This window comes from Pezoporus flaviventris, unplaced genomic scaffold (assembly GCF_033815535.1).
Source record: "Pezoporus flaviventris isolate CSIRO_AGI_PZ_B2104156 unplaced genomic scaffold, CSIRO_AGI_Pfla_v1 ptg000069l, whole genome shotgun sequence".
Taxonomy (NCBI): Eukaryota; Metazoa; Chordata; class Aves; order Psittaciformes; family Psittacidae; genus Pezoporus; species Pezoporus flaviventris.
The window spans coordinates 62,096-80,121 of record NW_026892617.1 but is presented as its reverse complement, the minus strand read 5'-3'; the positions used below and the strand labels follow the sequence as shown (position 1 = coordinate 80,121).

The following is an 18,026-nucleotide window of genomic DNA, read 5'->3' as shown; positions in this document are numbered from 1 at the left end:
GCCCAAGGAAAAGCAGGTAAAGATGAAAGCTGAACTCTTTGCCCAGCCTTCTCTGGCTACAGAATCCATTCCAGCTTTTTTATTTCAGATAATGGGAGGCCCTGGATTAGTTTTCCCAGTTTCCCAGGGGCACTTCCAAGCCACAGGCAGTGGTGTTTGCTCTGCGGTGTACAAAGGGAGGGGAAGTGGGTGTTTAAAGTGCTGACTTGCTGGTGGCACTGAAAATGAAGTCATGTCCCAAAGGAGGGGAATGTTGTGGGGAAGGTTTGATGGGTGAAAACCACCGTGCTGTGACTTGTGACCCAGCGAAACCCCTAATTGTGTGTTTAAAGTAAACCCCGGGCTGGGGCTGTTTCTTTTGCCTCTGTCTTGGCAAGTTGCCTTTGGCTTCGTGGGCTCCTATCACTCATCTTGTGGTTAGCTGGTCAGGAGTCACCCTAGTAGTTTAGGAAAGGAATGTTAAAGGCCTGTTGTGCAAAACCAACCGCAGGCTGAACAGACTTTGTTTTCAATGTAAATCTGCTGCAGGGAATGATTTAACCTTCATTTATTCCTTTTTTTTTTTCTTTAATGATTTCATTAAATAAGATTTATACAGGTACAGTATTGGAAAGGTCGTCCAAGCCCCAAGCTGTGGGAAGAGCTCTCTGCATTCCTCCCTTTCCACTCTCCTGCTTTACTACTTGTTTCGCAGTGGGAAAAGCACAAAGACCGGGGTTTGTTGCCTTTCTGGAGAGTTAATTTATATCTGCATGGTACACACAGCCCTCAGCCCTCCTGCCCCTCATTCCCACACTGAGTGAATCCTCCATGCTCAGTTCTGGATCTGGTAGCGATCCGCTCTGTGCTTTTTCTGCAGGTTGCTCCTCTGGTACCTCTGAAATGAGATATTTGATGGTTTTCTTGGTTTCCGATATAAATGAGGGTTTGGTTGGGTTTGTGGGGATTTTCTTTGCAAAGGTATTTAAGATCCCATAGCAGCAAAGCATCAGTGATTTGACACACCAACATTGGCGTGCTTACCATTGTGCTCTGGTTACCCTGTCAGCTAGGCTGGCCATCCAGCTCTGAGCACAGCATCTACTGAGAGGTGTCCTTAGTCACATAGAGAAGACTTCATCCAGGCATGAAGGTTCACAAGCCAAGGCAGCAGAGCTGGAAAGGATGTTTGCAGCTTTCCTAGCAGCAACCTGTTCTCCAGGGCTTTCCTGAACCCAGAGAACAGATGGTTGGGCTGGAGGCTGGGATGCAAGGACAAGGGATTCTTCTTGACATTACCTTTACCAGAGTGCCTTTCATCATTAGCATGTAAATGCACCCAAGCACCCAGGAATTATCATCCATCTATGATCTCTTCATTAGAAGAGGCCTCTGATCAGGTTAATCTCACTTTCCCCATGTGGAAAGGAGATGCTGAGCAGCTGTATCCAGCAGCAAGTGAAGGTGGAGAGAGATGGAAGGATGCTGCGACACTGGGGTTTAAGTGAATCGGCGGTGATTGCTTTGGCTCTTGCACAGAAATTCAAGAGCTGAAGTAGTTGATGGGAGTAATTGGGACTAATGGGACTCGTCCTCTGGAGCAGGTGCCCTGGAATCCATGTGCAGTGGATGCTGGCTAGCCCAGGTCTCCTGCAGAGAGCAGGAAGCGATGGAAGCTTCCAGCATTATTTCATCCTCTCAATGGTCTGCTCTCCTTCTTGGGAGGCAGAAGCCAAAGCAAGCATGGGGGAGGGTGGAGGAAATGTGTTTTAACAGTAAATATGGCCTTGTTATTTATCAATGCAGAGTAATTGAAGTAATGTCATGTCATTTTTAAATGCAGTGCCTAGGGATCTAAGCTATCTGTCTAATATTAATGGGTAATATTTGGTTGCCTCATTCATTCATTACTGTTTTCATTAAGACTCTAATCCCATTTAGGAGTCTGTTTGTCATTTTAAACTCCCCTGTTTTATCTTAGCCTGCCACAATCCTTTTTAACAACTTAACTGAATTCATGAGTTCTAGGCTAGCAGCTTGGGGAAGGGGCCTCTGCTGTCTGGCATGTGGTTTTTATGGGGAGAGAGGAAAAACAGACGGCTGAAGGCACTTGCAAGCAGCAGGCACTGAGCTTTCCTGTGATACACACCGCTGAGATTTAGGTCTTTCATAACAGATCTGGATGTCTGTGTTTCAGAGCATGGAGCTCCTTCTCTGACACGGAGAGTGCACTGACACCTCCTTTGAAGCCTCCATCATTTCTAAACCCGTATTAAGAAGCTGCTTGGAGCAGGGCTGTTGTTTATAAGTGCTTCTTCCAAGGTATCCTCACTTTCACTCGTTAGGTGCTTCTTAACACCAAGGCTGGGAAGTGCTGATGAGGGCTACAGGGATGTACATTGCAGCGTTGACCCCCCAGAACATCTGTGCTGGGGCAAACCGAACAGCACGTTCTTTGATTTCAAGGTGGAGCAAGCTGCATCCATGCAGCTGGTACCCACCACTGCGGTGCTTGTATCAGTGCTGCAGACCAAGTAAGCACCAAGTTAGAGCTCCATCCAGATCCTCTTGTCGTTGTCTGATGCTGGGGCTCCATCCCCTGGCCTAGCTCTTCCTCCTAGGGCTGGGAAGCGCCGGGGAAGCCTTGTCTGGGTCCCAGTGATGCTGCCAGGCATCACCTGTAGTGTGGAGTGGGCATCAGAGCTGGGCATCCCAGGTATCCCAGCGCTGTGAGGCGTCCAAGTCTAATTAGAGTCCCTGGGAATCAAACCATTGTGTTGCTAATGACTCTCTGGCAATGCTCTGACTAAAACAGTAATTTTAATAAGCACAGCCCAATTGTAAGTGTTGGTTGAACACCTAATTACACTGCTTAGAACTCCAGAATTCTGCCGAATTCTATTTTTTGCCACTTCCTTTGCAAAACAGAGAGGGGAAAGAATCAGGCACTTGGTAATTATTCACCTTAATTAATTTTTCTAAGCTTCTCTTAAAACTTTTAAATGCCTGCAGGGAGTGCGCAGTGAGTTACATGGCAGCAAGGCAAAGCACTGAACGCAGAGGCCGGGAACTGATGCGAGATGAAAGTTTATTGCGTTGGACTGATCCCCACCTGAGCCCAGGAATTTTGGAAAGCTGCTCCTGTTTTATCCTTAGTAATTGGTTCCCCTGAGGCCTGGACTCAATCAGTGCTGCACTGAAAAGGGCACTGCTTGTTGGCTGGGGGGGGGGGGGGGGGGGGGGGGGCTGTGGCAGGGTGCTGTTGGTTAGAAGATGATGCCAACGCAGCAAGAAGCCACTTCTGATGGCAGAAGTGATGTTGCCCTGCAGGGATGATGGGATGGGCCACGCAGCCACTGCGGATGCATCAGCTCCTCGTCCTGACATGCGGAGCAAGGCCAAGGAGCTGCTGTGGAGCATGTCCAGGCAGCATGCCTGGAAAGAGCCTCATCTCCAGAAACACATTTAAACATTTAGTTTGCAGTCAAGAGCAAAACTGCAGCTCCCTGAGGCACGGTGGTTTTCCAGGGAAGGAAAGGCGTGGATGTGTTGCAGCATAACCTCGTTTTCCTGATGAAGACCTTTAGCATCTCATTCCTCATTATTAGTGCGTGTGCACATTTATCACGTTACCCCTTTTCCTTGTCAAGTAGAGTTTCTGCGAGTCAGTTCTGCAGCAGGAACAGAGCAGTTTAGTGTCCCAGGTGAGACAGGTGGTGTGCTGAGGACCCCATTTGCACCACGCAGGACAGGAGCAGTGTGGGATGCAGCACTGCAGGGGAGCTGGAGTGAGCATGTGGCTGCACCTCTGTGGTCAGGTTTGACCTAATTATTCAATCCGTAGGTTTTGCTGCATTTGCTGATTCCAGAAGCGTGTGTAAATCCTTCAGCCAGGGCTTTGATTTCTACACTGGAGATGAAAGAATCACTTCCTGATCTTGTACGTGCACAAGGTTTTCCTGCTGGCCTGCTCACCGATAGAAGTGGCTGTGCATTCCCAGCCCCTTGCTCCCCATATGCAAATGATCCATGGAAAGCAGGAGGGAGAATCAATGCTGCTAAGGCACTCTGGGATGCGAGGAAGATGTCCCTGCCCATGGCAGGCGGTTGGAACTGGGTGAGCTTTAAGATCCATTCCAACCTAAACTATTCCATGAGTCTACTACCTGATACTAGACTGTGATATCCAGTCCAGGAGGCAACATTATTGCTGGCAAGGGCAGAGGAGGAGCTGCTGGGTTGAACAGACCAAGCACTCAGTGAGCAGTCCATGTTTGAGATGGAAACCCATTTCTCCTCCTTCAGCTTTACAAGACACTGCTGCTCTGGGAGTGGGGGTGCGATCTCTGCCTGCCACTTTGTTATTCCAACAGATCTCGCTCAGATGTCCATACTGATGCAATGATTAACTTGATCATGGTAAACCATGGGAAAGCATTTATCTATAGGAGCCTGTGTGTCAGAACATGAGTCTGCTCCAAGGCCAAGTCATGCTGGGTTAGATGGAAGAGGCTCTGGCTTGAGGATGATTTTACAGCTTGCTCAAACCTTACTTTGGGGCATTTGCTGCTTTTTCACTCCTTCCTTGCTTCCCAGAGGAACCTGCCTTGCCTTTCATCACCTCCCTCAGGAGCCTAGTGCTGTACGTGGAGACAAGAAGGTGTGTGGTGGCACTAGGAAAGCTCTCAGGTCTCCTGTGCTCAAACACACCTTGTCCTCATAAGATGCTGATGAGATTCTTACAGCGGTAAAGGCAAACTCATTGACAGGTTGCTTGGATCAGAGTCGAAGGGACTTTCTCCGCATGCATCTGCAGCGCTGTAATTAAATAATCCCTTTGTAGTCATGGAAACATTGTCTCGGAGCCCTCTCCCACTCGCTGCTTTTCTGCCAAAAGTTCCAGGCGTTGATGTGGTTCTGACAGCCCCTCCGCAGCTCTCCTGATCCTTCCTCTGCTGAGCAGCGTGGGAGAGGAGAGCTGGGGCCTGTCAGAACTCCCCCTCACCCACTGCTATGGGTGCACACCTTCATGTTCCAGGGATTGATGGCTGGAGCAGGTATTCCTGCCTTCGGGGCTTGATAGTGCTTTGGGGATGCTCCTCAACGCCCCTATCCCTTTGCCTTCTTCCCCTACGTCCTGGCTTCTGCCCCACACAATGCACTGGCTGCATCCCATGGGGTTCCATGCTTGCTGGCATCAGCCTTAGTGTGTCCAAGATCTCCACTGGATCTGCTCCAGTCAAGAATAAATCTTTTGCAGGTAGGATTTCTCTTACGTTATGGGGCATGTTGAACCCACAGGTCTTGCTCAGCAGAGCAACAAGTCCTCCACAGCCCTACATGCTGGATTTCTCCTTGGCAGAAGCAGTACCACAGGAGGACTTCATGCCCTATCCCTGGCAGTGTTCAAGGTCAGGTTGGACGGGGCTTGGAGCAGCCTGCTCTAGTGGAAGGTGTCCCTAGGAAGGAACTAGATGAGCTTTAAGGTTTCTTCCAACCCAGACTGTTCCGTGATTCTATGACTTGATGCTAGACTTGAACAGTTGTGCATGGAGACGCAGGGAGGAGAAAAAGTGGGAAGAAGACTGTCAGAAGCTTCTGAGGAAGTTTGACTTTATTTTCCCCAGCTCTGTTACCCTGACACGTTAACGGCTGGAACCGATGAGTCCTCCTTGCTCCTTCCCACACGTCTCCATGTCTCCCACAGCAGCAAAACCTGGTGGTTTTCTCATGAATGAAGAATAAAACCTCATTGGGAAGTTCATCAACTTTGGGCTCACTGAGTGATAGCTTTAATTACACTGCGCTGCTTGGCATCTCTACTGCACTCCCCAAAGTCATTAAAAATAGATTTTCTGGTTGAACTCCAGCCCCCTGAGGGGTCTGTGGGCAGTGGGCCGTGGCCATGGGGCTGCCCTAGGGCTGTCTCCAGCCATGGAGGTCAGAGCCCTGTACTGGTAGCAAGCATGAACAATGGAAACTTGGCTTCATGTGTGTGTTTTAGATGTTTATTTATTTGGACCTGGATTCTTGCACTTTCGGCTCCTCTGGGGCTGGCAAAGTGTGGATTCATGTGGTTTGGAGAGCTTGTATTGATTTTTTGGGTCTATTTTTTGCTGATGTTATGGGTCAGGCAGTCAAGGAAAGCAGCACTGAGACTTCATCACCTGGTTATTGAGAAGCATGTTTGTGTCGGCATGGGTAGAAGGAAGAGGTAGCAATCAGGCTGCTGGGAGGAGGGTTCTGCCCTCAGGAGTAAGGAAGTTCCCCTGAAGTGTTGGTTTCTTGGCTCTTGTCCTTCAAGCAGATGCTCCTCAGCTCTGCTGAACTGCTTTATCACTTTGCATTTGCTGTGACCATAGTGATGTGGAGCTCCTGTCCTTCTTTCTTATCCCCAAAATGACCTGCTGCCTGCTTCAGCAGTGGTATCGTGGCTCTGCAGGCATCTCCAGGCTCTGCAGGGAGAGGAGGTGCAGGGTTTGAGGCTGCATTTGGAACATTCCTGCATGGCTCTGTGTGGCTTCAGGACCTCTCACCTCCTGTTTCTGGTAGCTAGAGCAGAAATCTCAGGCATCCAAAACCATCATTCACTTTCAGAAGCTCAAGCATGACTGTGAGGTCTGCAAGTACTCATTGGATGCAAGGATGGGAGCTGGCATCAGGAGCTCTGCTCTGGGTACCACAGGAGATCGTGGATGAGTTCAGTGCAGGCAACAGGGCTTTGTCTGGGGTGGGGAATACACTCCTGAAGTGGTGATAGACCTTCTCAGGTGTTTGCTGTGAGTGCCAGGAGCATTCCCCTGACTTACCTCTCCAATGTAAACTATGAGAAGACTTTGCATGGAAAAACTAAACCCTGAAACCCAAAGCCCTTTCCCAGTAAACTGTCCTGCTGCACACAGAGCTGCCCCTGGGGCTGGCAAGGAGGAGACAGCAAACAGACCAGGCTGTGACAGATGGGAGTCACATTGGTTATGCATAGCTGCGAGGTGCTGGTGCCCGCTGGGACCAGGACGCTGGGATGAGGATGCCAGCAGTGCTTGTGGCCATCAGAGCGGGGCTGGGCAGGACCCAGGGTGGCCATGATCTGGGGTTACTGAGCGAGTACTTGGTGGCTGCACCCACTCCATTCCTGCTCTCAGCCTTTGAGAGCCGTGGGTGCACGGAGCCGATACTGCAGAGCTCATGGGCAGGATTGGATGGGGCTTGGAGCAAGCTGCTCTAGTGGAAGGGGTCCCTGCCCATGGCAGGGGGTGGAGCTGGAGGAGCTTTAAGGTCCCTTCCATCCTAAGCCATTCCATGATCGTATGCAGGCAACTGTGTTTATGGCAGCAGCCATACCAGAAACTATCAGCAATCCCTCTTCTGTTTTCTGTCTTTCCTTCTGGTTTTCCCTTCAGTGCTTTTTTGTCTCATTTTGTTACTATTTCCTTCCTTATCAGCTGCTCCTTTGCCTTTTCCCTCTCTTCTTGTCTTCTCCTTGATGGCAGCCTGGGGCTGAAAGGAGTATGGGGGGAAGCTCTTGGACTTGGGAGTCTGTGTCCTCCACCCTGATCCATGTTGTTTTTCCTTCCACCTACAGGCATTGATGTTCCGTGTCGCACACACAAGTGCTTTGGTCTCATAATGATAGTTAAGCTGGCAGAGAACAGCTTAAAAATATGTAAAGCTTTCCAGCCTGCCGTCAGGAAGAATAAGCACATCTGAGCTTTACTTCTTTACTGTCTCTGAAGGAAATAGAGCTTTCAGTCTTCTGTGTTTGTGATAGGTATGGGATAAGATATGGATATATCCTACTCTTTAATGGGATTTGTCTTGTTCTCCTGTTAAAATGAAACATGTTTGTTAGAGGGTTGGACTATTTTCAGTATGTGGATCATGGATGGGAAGGGTGGTTGATGATGGGTTGGTACTGGGCACATAGTGCAGACCCCCAAATCTTTTTCATGCATGCAGATACTTCAGTGCCTTCTGTTCATCATGGTTTTGAACTTCTTCATTCAAATGTTGATCTGGGTATTGCAGCAATGCGGGGTTTCAGGCATTAATTTTCATGAAGGGTGAATTTCAAAGTCATAGCCATAAGTATTAGAGAAAAGCAGGTGGTTTATTCTCCTCCAAAGTCTTAGGCTTTCCTCCAGCCAGGACCACAGGAGTTATCTAAGGAGCCAGGGCTACAGCACTGCTGACCAAGAGGGATCCTGTGACTGTTCTTGGTCAGAGCAGGTCCCCCAGCTGAGGTGATGCCTTTGCCCTGGTTGCATCAGGTACCAGGCACTGACTCTTGCAAAGAGATGAAGGGGTGAAGTTCTCTGCCTTGCATTTTGTAGGCATCACAAAGAAAGGATCAAATAGTCCCTTCTGGGTTAGAAACTGCGATTCCAGGTGTTGTTCAAAATGTCTGTGTCATTTTTAAAGAGTTACCATGTGCAAAAGCCACAGCTTCTGTGCAGGAAAAGAACCCAAATGCCTAACATAAAATCATCCATAATGAACTGTTATTCATATAATTCAAATTCTCTGTTATTTATAGAGTGCTGCAAGAGCATCCTGCTCCTCACAAACATGAAGCAAGTCCCTGAGCTGCATATAAATCACAGGGACAGATCCTGTCAAGTCTCACATGGTGGGGAGGACGTGGGGGATCAGCAATGCCCAATGATTTCAGGGGTGTCCTCAGCTCTGGGGTGTCCCCCCCAAGACAGCTCAACATGCTGAGCACATCCTAGAGGAAACCCAATGACTTTCCTTGGCCGGTGTCTCCCGTGGCTGAGAGCCACCACAGCCTCCATGGGTGCTCATTTGGTTTGGAAGACACCCCAGGGAGGCTGATCCTGACGCCAGGCTGGTGGGTTTGCTCCCACCATGTCTGTGAAGTGCTTTGAGGTCTTTAGCCACAGCTTCTCTGTGCTCCAGGGCTGCTTTTCTGTTAGCATCCCTGAGCTGAGCCCTGTGCTTGTCCACAGACTTCATCCCAGCACCAAACCACCCCAGCCCTGCGCATCCACACGCGATTCTTGTTTTAGGAGAAGCTGTCGAGTAGGAAACAAGAAGAATAGCAGCCCTATTGGTGTCATCTCTAGAGAGGAACTGGATTCTCACTGTGTCAACAGCACTTGGCATGAAAGTGGCCATTGTTTGGCAAGACACTGCTCCTTTCACCCCGCGCACCCCAGCTGCTGGGAGCCGGGTGCTGTTTTGACGGACAGAGCGAGTGCAGTGCCCGCAGTTGGTTTAGTTTCCAGCCAGTTGCAGTTGCTCCCAGGGCCTGAGGGGAGCAATAATTATTTACACTATTGGATAATAGGGATGGAAGTGGATTGAAGTGGGAATGGGTTAACGCAGGAGGGCAGCGTCAGAACAGGAGGTGCAATCATCCCATGCCCGCTGGAAGTGGCAGGGGATGGGTTGGAAAGGTTAAAGTGGCATTTCTTCATTGGAGTCAAGCAATGACCCATGGTTAAAGCTTGGTGTCATTTTGGAGCCTTTGGGGTTTTCTGTGTTGATAAATGGGTCAGGACCATGCTACACCTCAGCATCACACAGGGATGTTGTGGGGGTGTATGATTAAGTGCAAGAGGAGATTTGAAGCAGTGACCTGGGCTGGTGTTCCCTCATGGGCTTCCCTCTTTCTTCTGCTCTGGAATCTCTTGCCTGGGAGAGATAGGCAACCTGGAGGGAGTTTTGCCAGGGTCAGTGTGTGTGTGTGTGTGTGTGTGTGTGTGTGTGTTCCAAACAAGCATAAGTCCATGCTGGTGCTGGAAGGGCTCAGGGTGGCCAAGGAGGAGCAAGTCATGAGCTGAATAAGCTTCCAACTTGTGATATCCCAAGGGATTTTGTTCCCTGCCAGCTCTCCTCCCTGAGGCAGCTTCCCCGTGGCACGTGTGAGACAGCAGGCTGTAAATCAGGGAGGAGAGGACGCAGCTTCCATTACGGGAGCATCTCTGGGCAGGGAGGTCGGGAGGGCTCCTGGTGAGCGGGCGCCAGGAGGGAGCTGGGGCTCTGTGATTCACAGCACCCAAGGGATGCAGTGACTCCATGGCTCCAACCCCAGTGCTTCCTGCTCTTGGCTGAATTCTGCATGGATGTTGGAACAAATTGGTTGAAGTCTGTGAATCACTGTTGCGTTACTTAGAGAATCACAGAATGGTTTGGGTTGGAAGGGACCTTAAGGCTCACCTAGTTCCTTCCTAGGGACACCTTCCAGGAGACCAGGTTGCTCAAAGCCCCGTCCAAACTGGTCTGTAAAGCCAAAAGAAGGAGAAGGAGCCCTGAGCTGTGTGTTTGCTTCCTTTGCAGGTGTCCCGGGTGCCTGTGGAGTCCTGTGAGCAGTACACGACCTGTGGGGAATGCCTGAGCTCCGGAGACCCACACTGCGGCTGGTGCACGCTCCACCACATGTAAGTCCAGCCTTGTCCAGGTCATTTGAGCTGCTGGTGGTGATGGGAAGAGCAGCTTTCAAAGCCACCAGGCACCTCCCACTCAGTGTTAGGCTGAAGTTCCTTAAATCCATTTTTCCCTTCCCTGGACATTCCCTGTGTTGCAGCGTGAATGCCATTGAATGCCCTGAGCTGCTGTGAAAGAGGTAAAGGAAACCAAATTCCTGCTTCAGGAGTGGAGAGGGTGCTGTGCATGCAATGGGAAAGCAGAGTTTATATTCATGGGAGTGAAGACCCTGTGTTTTACACGCTTCTCTTGCCCAAGCAAGTCCCTCCCAGTGGAGAGGGAATTAGTAAAGGCAATAGTTGGCTTGAGTATACGAGTAGGACTGTGGTTTGGGAGAGGTTGCTGCACTGGAACAGAGCAGAGCACCCAAGTCCTGTTAAGTCTATCGGGAAGAGGTGGTTGTATTGTGCAAGGAAGGGTCAGGGGGTCTGTGCTCCAGCTGTTCCCAATGGGGCAGAGGCGGCAGTGCAGGGCTGGGAGCTGGCAGCCCCTCACACATCAACAGGCACAAAGGGCTAAGGGTTGGTTTGGTGGTTTTTATTTCGGGGGAGCTCCAGGAAATGCTCTCTGCATTCAGGAGGTGTCTGTGTCCTTCCTTTCTCTCCCCTGCCATAATACCCATCACTTCCTAAGGCGGAAGGGGGACCAGCGGGCAGAGGGAGATTGAGAGAGGAAGGGAAAGCCTCGAGGAGAGGAATAGAAATCCCTCCGGCCGCATGCCAGCTTGCAGAGCAGCCCCGTTAAATGCATGGAAATCGGTGGAGGCAGAGTTCAGGGCCCCCACAGCAGCACTTGGCCACTTGCCTGAGGAGCAGGTGCTGGAGGGGGGAGCAGGGAATGACAGGCTCCTCCGCAAATCCGGCCTGGATTTGGGACCTGTGGGCTTTGGGCTGCAAACTGGCTCCCTGTGGCTTTGCTCGGTTTGCACAGAGTCGTGGCCACGCTCCGGGAGATGCAGGAGAGCCTTGGCAGCATTACTCTTTAGCTTTTCCCCTTTCCGACGAGCCTGTCCAGCCCCACAGCAAAGCCACCATACCTGTGGTGGTGTCCAAAAGCTTTGTTGTGACAGCGGCTTTGTCAGAAGGAAGTGATTTCCAGTCCTGCTGGTTCCCACCCCTTTGGCTCTTCCCTCGGGGTAGCCATCCCATGTGCCTTTCCAGCGGTTGGCACAGCTGTGCAGTAGGAGGGGATGGCTGCATTGGTACCTGTGGGTCTTTGGAGTCGCGCCTCAGCCTCCTGCAGCAGCTCCTCTGCAAGGATCACTGAGTGCTTGCCTAATGCTAATGAACTGAATCTTCATGAACCACCTGGGAAGCAGGTAAAGGTTGTTATCTTCATTTTGCAGACAGAAAACCCTCAATGTCAAGAGGAGAGAAGAGTGTCATTTCCTCTGCCCTTTTGGCCATGACATTTCAGCACTAACCTATTCCCAACAAGGGTTTCTTCCCTGATGGTATTTCTCAACCCTCCCTTCAAGCATCTGCACTTCCCTGGCCTGCTTGGAGCAAGGATCATCTTTTAGCTTTGGTCTTAAGCTGTAAATAATTGAGTTTCTCTTGCTGTTCCTGAAGCCTCTGTCATAGTTTGTTTGGAGGCCCCAGGCACTGGAGTGTTTGTATTGAATTTGTCATCTCTCTTCTCTTAATTCTTCTGTGTCCCTGCTGCCAGATGGACCAGCTGCTCAGTGGAAGGGTTGTGGGTCAGGGTGTATGACGCTCGTGCTGTGGTTTCTGAGGGCTGGTAAAAGGGTGAGGGGCAGAACAGGAAATGATTTTATCCTTAAAAGAGCAAGAGGGTGCCTGGTAAACACCAGCACATGTGGGCATGGTAAAACCAGCACTGTGACACCTAGGGACTGAAATCCAGATGCTTCTTCCCACTGCTTGTTGTGGGGTTTTGCTACTTGGGCTGGGGGTACCCAAGATGCCGAAGCTTGGGGTGTCCATCCAAGAGCTGCACCCTGCTGAGGAGCAGAGCAGGGCAGGACAGCCCATAAGGCAGCTCCTCTTGGGCACTTGGCATCCACATTTGCACTTGCCAGAGGCTTAGCTGAGAGCATGGATGTGCAGGTACTGAGCTAGCAGGGAGCCAGGAAAGAAATCAGAGTTTTCAGTGACGTGTTGGATGTCTGAACACAGATGGATGTGAGATAGATGGCCAGACCACTGCCCCATCCCATCAGGAAGTGTGTCCTGCCTTCCACACCACCAGACAGAGAGGAATGATAAAGGAAAACTCAAAGGGTCTGAGTTGTCCTGGTGTAAGCTTTCATTATCCGATATTACATCAAGCTTTGTTAGTGTGCTCTTTGTGTAGTATTCTTAGGGGCCTGAGTCAGGGCTTAAGGCTCTGGTGCACAGAGGGATGCTTGCACATACATGTGCATGCTTAGAATTCAAGGGTGTTTATGAATGGGCTATCTGGGTGCAGGACATTTGAGAAGGTGCTAAAACATAGCACCTTAGAATCATAGACTCAAACAGGTTGGAAAAGGCCTTGAAGATCATCAAATCCAACCTTTACCCCAGGGCTGCCAAGGCCACCACTAACCCATGGCACTAAGCAGGCAGGGAAAGGTGCTTGTCCTCCTGCAGAGCTGCAGTGCCAATGCTGAGCAGCCCAGTGTCCCTGCCCAGTGCCTCCACAGTGTCCTTCCAGCCAGGGGCTTGCTGCCATCCCAGCTCATCCTCTACATGTGAGAGCAGGATCCTGTGCTCCTCTTCTACAAACAGTGTCCTTTGGGAGCAAGCAGAGGCCTCAAGAAGATTGTTGAAGAGTTGCTTCAGCCCAGTGGGATTTGGAACCTGCAGGACTTCCATGTGCCGCTCTCTGCAAGTGTGTTATTGTCTACAGACCCATTTATCTCTGTTAGGGCTGTTGCCATAAATAGTACGATAAAAAAGAGCCATTCCAGCAAGTCAGTGAGATAAAGGCTCCAGTCAAGAGCTCACTTTAAAGCTATCTTACAGATTTGCTTAAACCTCAATAATTCTCCCTTTGGCAGCGTTCATATTTAGCTCCATTATGCTCCAAAAAGAAAAGGTACAAGGCGAGAGGGTGGGAACAGCAGGGGTCGCATGGGTGCCTTGGAATGGGAAAGGGTAAGGCCCACTTTCCATAGTCAAAATCAGAAAGCCTCCTGGGGAAGGTGATGGTCCAGTGTTGCAGAGTGGGAAGCCCTGGTTTTGCCAAGCACTTGTAAGCTGGCCAAAGCTGGATGTGCCTGGCAAACTCAGCCTCTGTGTAGACACAGCATGTTCCTGCTGATGTGTGTGTCTGGGAACAGCCGAGCTGCTCACCAGGGATCCAGGAAAAGCAGGAGTTTGACAGCAGCACCTCCTTCATTCATGTAACACGTACACAGAAGTAACTGTCAGAAGGGAACTTGCTGGCGGCCTCTGTGGCTGGTGACAGCATCTCGGTCCTCTGAGCTTTGTGCCACCATTTGAAATAGGATCCAAGATGAGCAAGGAGTGAAAAGTGATGAAGTGTGCTGAAAGCTTATTGAGGCCATTCATACCAAAAGGCCAGTATGTCATCTGTGCCCAGGGAGGGTGGGATAAAAGGATTTTCCCAAAATGACATAAAACAGAAAATCAAGGAGGGATGCCAGTGCTGCGCTGCAGCCTCTGTTACCTGCTTGGAAACACTGATTCTTCCATGGTTTTCTGGTGGTGGCTCCTCTGTCTGCTTGAAACAGCTTAATTTCACTCCATCCTAAGGACACCTGCTATAAAAAAAAGGGATATTGAGCCATCCTGGAGCACAGGGCATGCTGGGGCAGTCCTGGTCACCATGCCATGCTCGGAAGCTTGCATTCCTGTTGGGACAGAGCTGGGAAGGCGTGAAAACCAGCCAAAGCCCAGCCAGCAGCTGCCAGAAGGTCCCACTCCTGGCCCTGCCACACTCCTCAGCTCCAGGAGGTGATTAGTGAATGATGTGGTTTTGTTTTAATTGGAATGGGGGCATCATCTTGTTACTGCCTTTTATTGCTTTATGGTCTATTTTCTGTGTAGGTGATGAATTTATGGCTTGCAAGGGCAGCAAGCAGTGGCAGGATGCCTGGCTCACCCTGCACCACTGACACACGGGATTCAGCAGCTCTGGATTGCATCCCAGTGCTGGCAGGACTGGGAATAGCTCATGAGATCCTTGTGGTCTCTCTTCCCTCTGATCACAGTCTATTTTCCAGCACCCCTTGATCCTAACCTGATTCCTGGTCACGGTGCAGAGCAACACCCCGGTCATGCTGATACCCCCCTTCCCCTGGCTCTGCCCTCCCTTTGGGCTCGTCTCAGCTGTAGCACCTCGTGCTGTTTGACCTCTTGCAGTGCTCTGATGTGTGCTCCTGTGTGGCAGGTGCTCCCCGAGGGATAGCTGCGAGCGAGCAGACGAGCCGTACCGATTTGCAGGCAGCATCAGCCAGTGCATGACCGTCACCGTGCAGCCCAGCAGCATCTCTGTCTCCGAGCACAGCCTGCCGGTAAGTGCTACTGGCCAGGGGTAGACTTGTTGGGGAGAGGTTCATAATGAGCAGCCCATTCTGCTTCCCATTGGCACAAATGTTTTCTCATGAAGTCAGGCTCGCAGAGGGGCTGTGAGGGGAGAAAGGGGTCACCCGAGCCAGGGAAGAAACAAATTCCCCTTCCCCTTAGGCCTCAGCTCACATTTCTCTTGGTCTGGTTTCATGAGCTGTTGAAAGGAAAGGCTTTGTTTCCCCCAAAGCTCATCTGTGAGCTGTGCTCAGGCCTGGCTCAATGAAGCATCCCAGCTGTTGCTCTCAGAGCCTCCCAGCACCCCCTGGCAGCTGGTCCTGCTGCAGCCCCTGCCTGCTCCCCGCCGGCACTCGGTGATGGATGGTGTGGGGCTCTGGGAGGCCACTCAGCCCTTCCCACATGGGTTTTTCATGGCCACTGTCCCCAGTCATGATGGGATCAGTGGGGACTTGCTTCTGATGGCCACACGAGCCTCAGGCAGGGCTGGATCTCCTGTGCATGCAGAAGGCTGTTGTGGGGCAGTCACTGCTCTCTCATGCATGAGAGGGCAACGTGCTGCTGCTGCTGTCACAGGTTTCTGTGTGAGGGTGGCAGTGTTTCTGTAGAGCAACCAGGGGGACAGAAGCCTGCATTTGCCACCTCTCCTGAACCGCAGACCCCCCCAGGCTCAGCAAGGTGGGGTTTGTAGCAGTAAAGAACCTTCATCCTTGGCTGGCTTCCACCTCTGCTTCCCATGAAGGGCAGTTGGCCAGCTCCTGTGGGTGGATGGGTCATGTAGGGGGATCAGTACTGAATGCGGAAGCAGCAGATGCTGAAAATACAAAGGCAACTGGGGCAGCTCTGCCTGCTAACAGGTTCCTGGCTGTGTTTTGTCTCCTTCTGTTGCTCCGCTCCCTGCTGCAGCTCAGCCTGCTCGTGAGTGATGCTCCGGACCTGTCAGCTGGGGTCACCTGCCTCTTTGGAAACCTGACAGAGGTGGAAGGGCAGGTTTCGGGCAGCCGAGTGGTGTGTGTTTCACCAGCAGCAAAAGATGTTCCTGCCATACCCGTGGAGCAAGGTAAGTCACTGACTTCTGGACAGTAACACAACGGCTGAGCCACAGCCTTGCCTCTCGGGGTGGATCTGGAGTATGGGAGCCCTCCCCTGGGCCTGGCTCAGCACCCACGAGTAGGTGGATGTAGTTTCTATTTTCCGGTCCCGATCTTTGGGTTGTTTCTTCATTAATGTCACTGCTGTCAGATTCTCTCTTCCCATAACCAAAATGCTACTTGCTTAAAACTCATTTTCTCCTTGGCATCCTTCCATGTGTCAACTGTATTTCCCTGCTGGTATCTTTGTGTTTCAAGGGATTATATGGAGCCGAAGACTGGTGAACACTGGGGCTGAGAGCTGCCATGATAGTAGTGCTAGCGCAGACTTACAGCAGCTCCAGAAGAGCAGTCTGCTCTTAATTAACTCAGTGCTAAGAGCTTCGCTAACGCCCTCATTTCCAGCATTGTCTCTTATTCAAGTCTTAGGCTGCTCCTCAGTGGTTTCATACTGGAGACAGAATCCTTTAGGGAACAGGCTGAGATTCCAAAATCATTTTGACCGGGACCCAGTGCAGTGCTTAGACCCTGTCTCTCCAATGCATTTTGCCATCAAGCCTGATTGAGTTTGGAGGCATTGCTGGAGACAGCCAGCCAGGCACCATGGGGTGCTCGAGGGCAGGATCTGAGGGGGATGCTCAGCCCCCAGCCTGGGGAACTGCTGCAGACTCACCATGGGGGGAGCAGGGAGATGGAAGCTACCTGACTTGCACCTTCTACCCCAGGAGCGGATGGCTGAGCACACTGACAGGTGGGGAGTGGGTGCCTCTGTGTCTGCTGTTGCTTCCCTCCTTACTGCTGGCAGGACTGATGGGCTCTGGTTTGCATCCCCAGACTGGTTCGGCGTGGTGCTGCAGCTGAAGTCGCGGGAGACCGGGAGGATGTTTGTCAGCACGGAGTTCAAGTTCTACAACTGCAGTGCCCACCAGCTGTGAGTGCTCCCTTCCCATCCCTGAGCAGAGCCAAACACCCTCTGAATCAGAATCCCAGCCTGGTTTGGGTTGGAAGGGCCCTTAAAGCTCATCCAGCTCCAGTCCCTGCCACCTTCCACTGGAGCAGCTTGCTCCAAGCCCCCGTGTCCAAGCTGGCCTTGAGCACTGCCAGGGATGGGGCAGCCACAGCTTCTCTGGGCACCCTGTGCCAGCGCCTCAGCACCCTCACAGGGAAGAGCTTCTGCCTAAGAGCTCATCTCAGTCTGTGAAATGGATGCTGGGCTTTGGGATCAGCTGGCAGGGTTATTGCTCTACTTGGTTCATCCAGCAGACACGTGCGTTTGAAGGGGAGCCCACCAGTGTCTGTCTTCTCTGAACTTCTCTGGGTGCTTGTGTTGCTTTCTGTGCCTTGGGAGATGCAGGTGGAGCGAGCCTGAATAAACCTTAACCTGCTGGTGCCCCCAAGCTGCGCGATCCTGCAACTGTGAACTCGGATGCAGCTTTGCAGGCAGCTGGTGGAGGCAGAGCAGAGGGCGCTGAGATGGGCTGCAGGCAGCCAGAGGAGGCAGAGCCCTTCCACACTGCGCTGCCCAGGAGAGCAGGGTGCTGGCTGCTGCGAGGATGCTCTAAAACACCAGCATCGGGCTGCTCCATGTGGGGCTCAGTGCTACTGAGCATCGTGGCAATGTATCCCCCATGAACACAGCATTCAGCTGCCTGGCCTTAAGAACAGCTTAAAAACCTGAAGTACTGAGCGGAGGTACCAGGATGAAAGGAGCCCTGTGAGTCCTTCGGTCCCCACATGGTGCCTCTCCATGTACCCATTACCCCAGTGATTCTGTTGTGCTCCCTCTTGTGCACAGCTCTGTCCTTATGTCCTTGCCCCTCAGCTGGGCTCTCCAGCACCAACCTCTCCTGGCTGTGATCACTTGCAGTCCCTCCAGCAGTTCCTCTGCATCCTCGTGGGTTTGAATTTGTATGAGGGATGGCATCACGGAGACCCCTGTTTACACTTAGAGTTTGAATCAAGAAAGGCAATTTATCTTCCCTGGCCTGTCATTTGGCTTCATCTGACCATGCCTTTC

At 51.4% G+C, this 18,026-nt stretch overlaps 1 protein-coding gene across 5 annotated transcripts in view; it reads left to right on the top strand.

Moving 5' to 3' along the window:
- LOC133278737 (plexin-A2) overlaps positions 1 to 18,026 on the top strand; it is a 178,730-nt gene that overhangs the window by 124,356 nt on the left and 36,348 nt on the right. For all 5 annotated transcript variants that reach the window (XM_061471820.1, XM_061471817.1, XM_061471821.1 and 2 more), the window contains 4 exons: positions 10,279 to 10,379; positions 14,785 to 14,908; positions 15,825 to 15,978; positions 16,844 to 16,940. In XM_061471820.1, the coding sequence (XP_061327804.1) occupies positions 10,279 to 10,379; positions 14,785 to 14,908; positions 15,825 to 15,978; positions 16,844 to 16,940 (476 nt within the window). The remainder of the gene's footprint in view (positions 1 to 10,278; positions 10,380 to 14,784; positions 14,909 to 15,824; positions 15,979 to 16,843; positions 16,941 to 18,026) is intronic.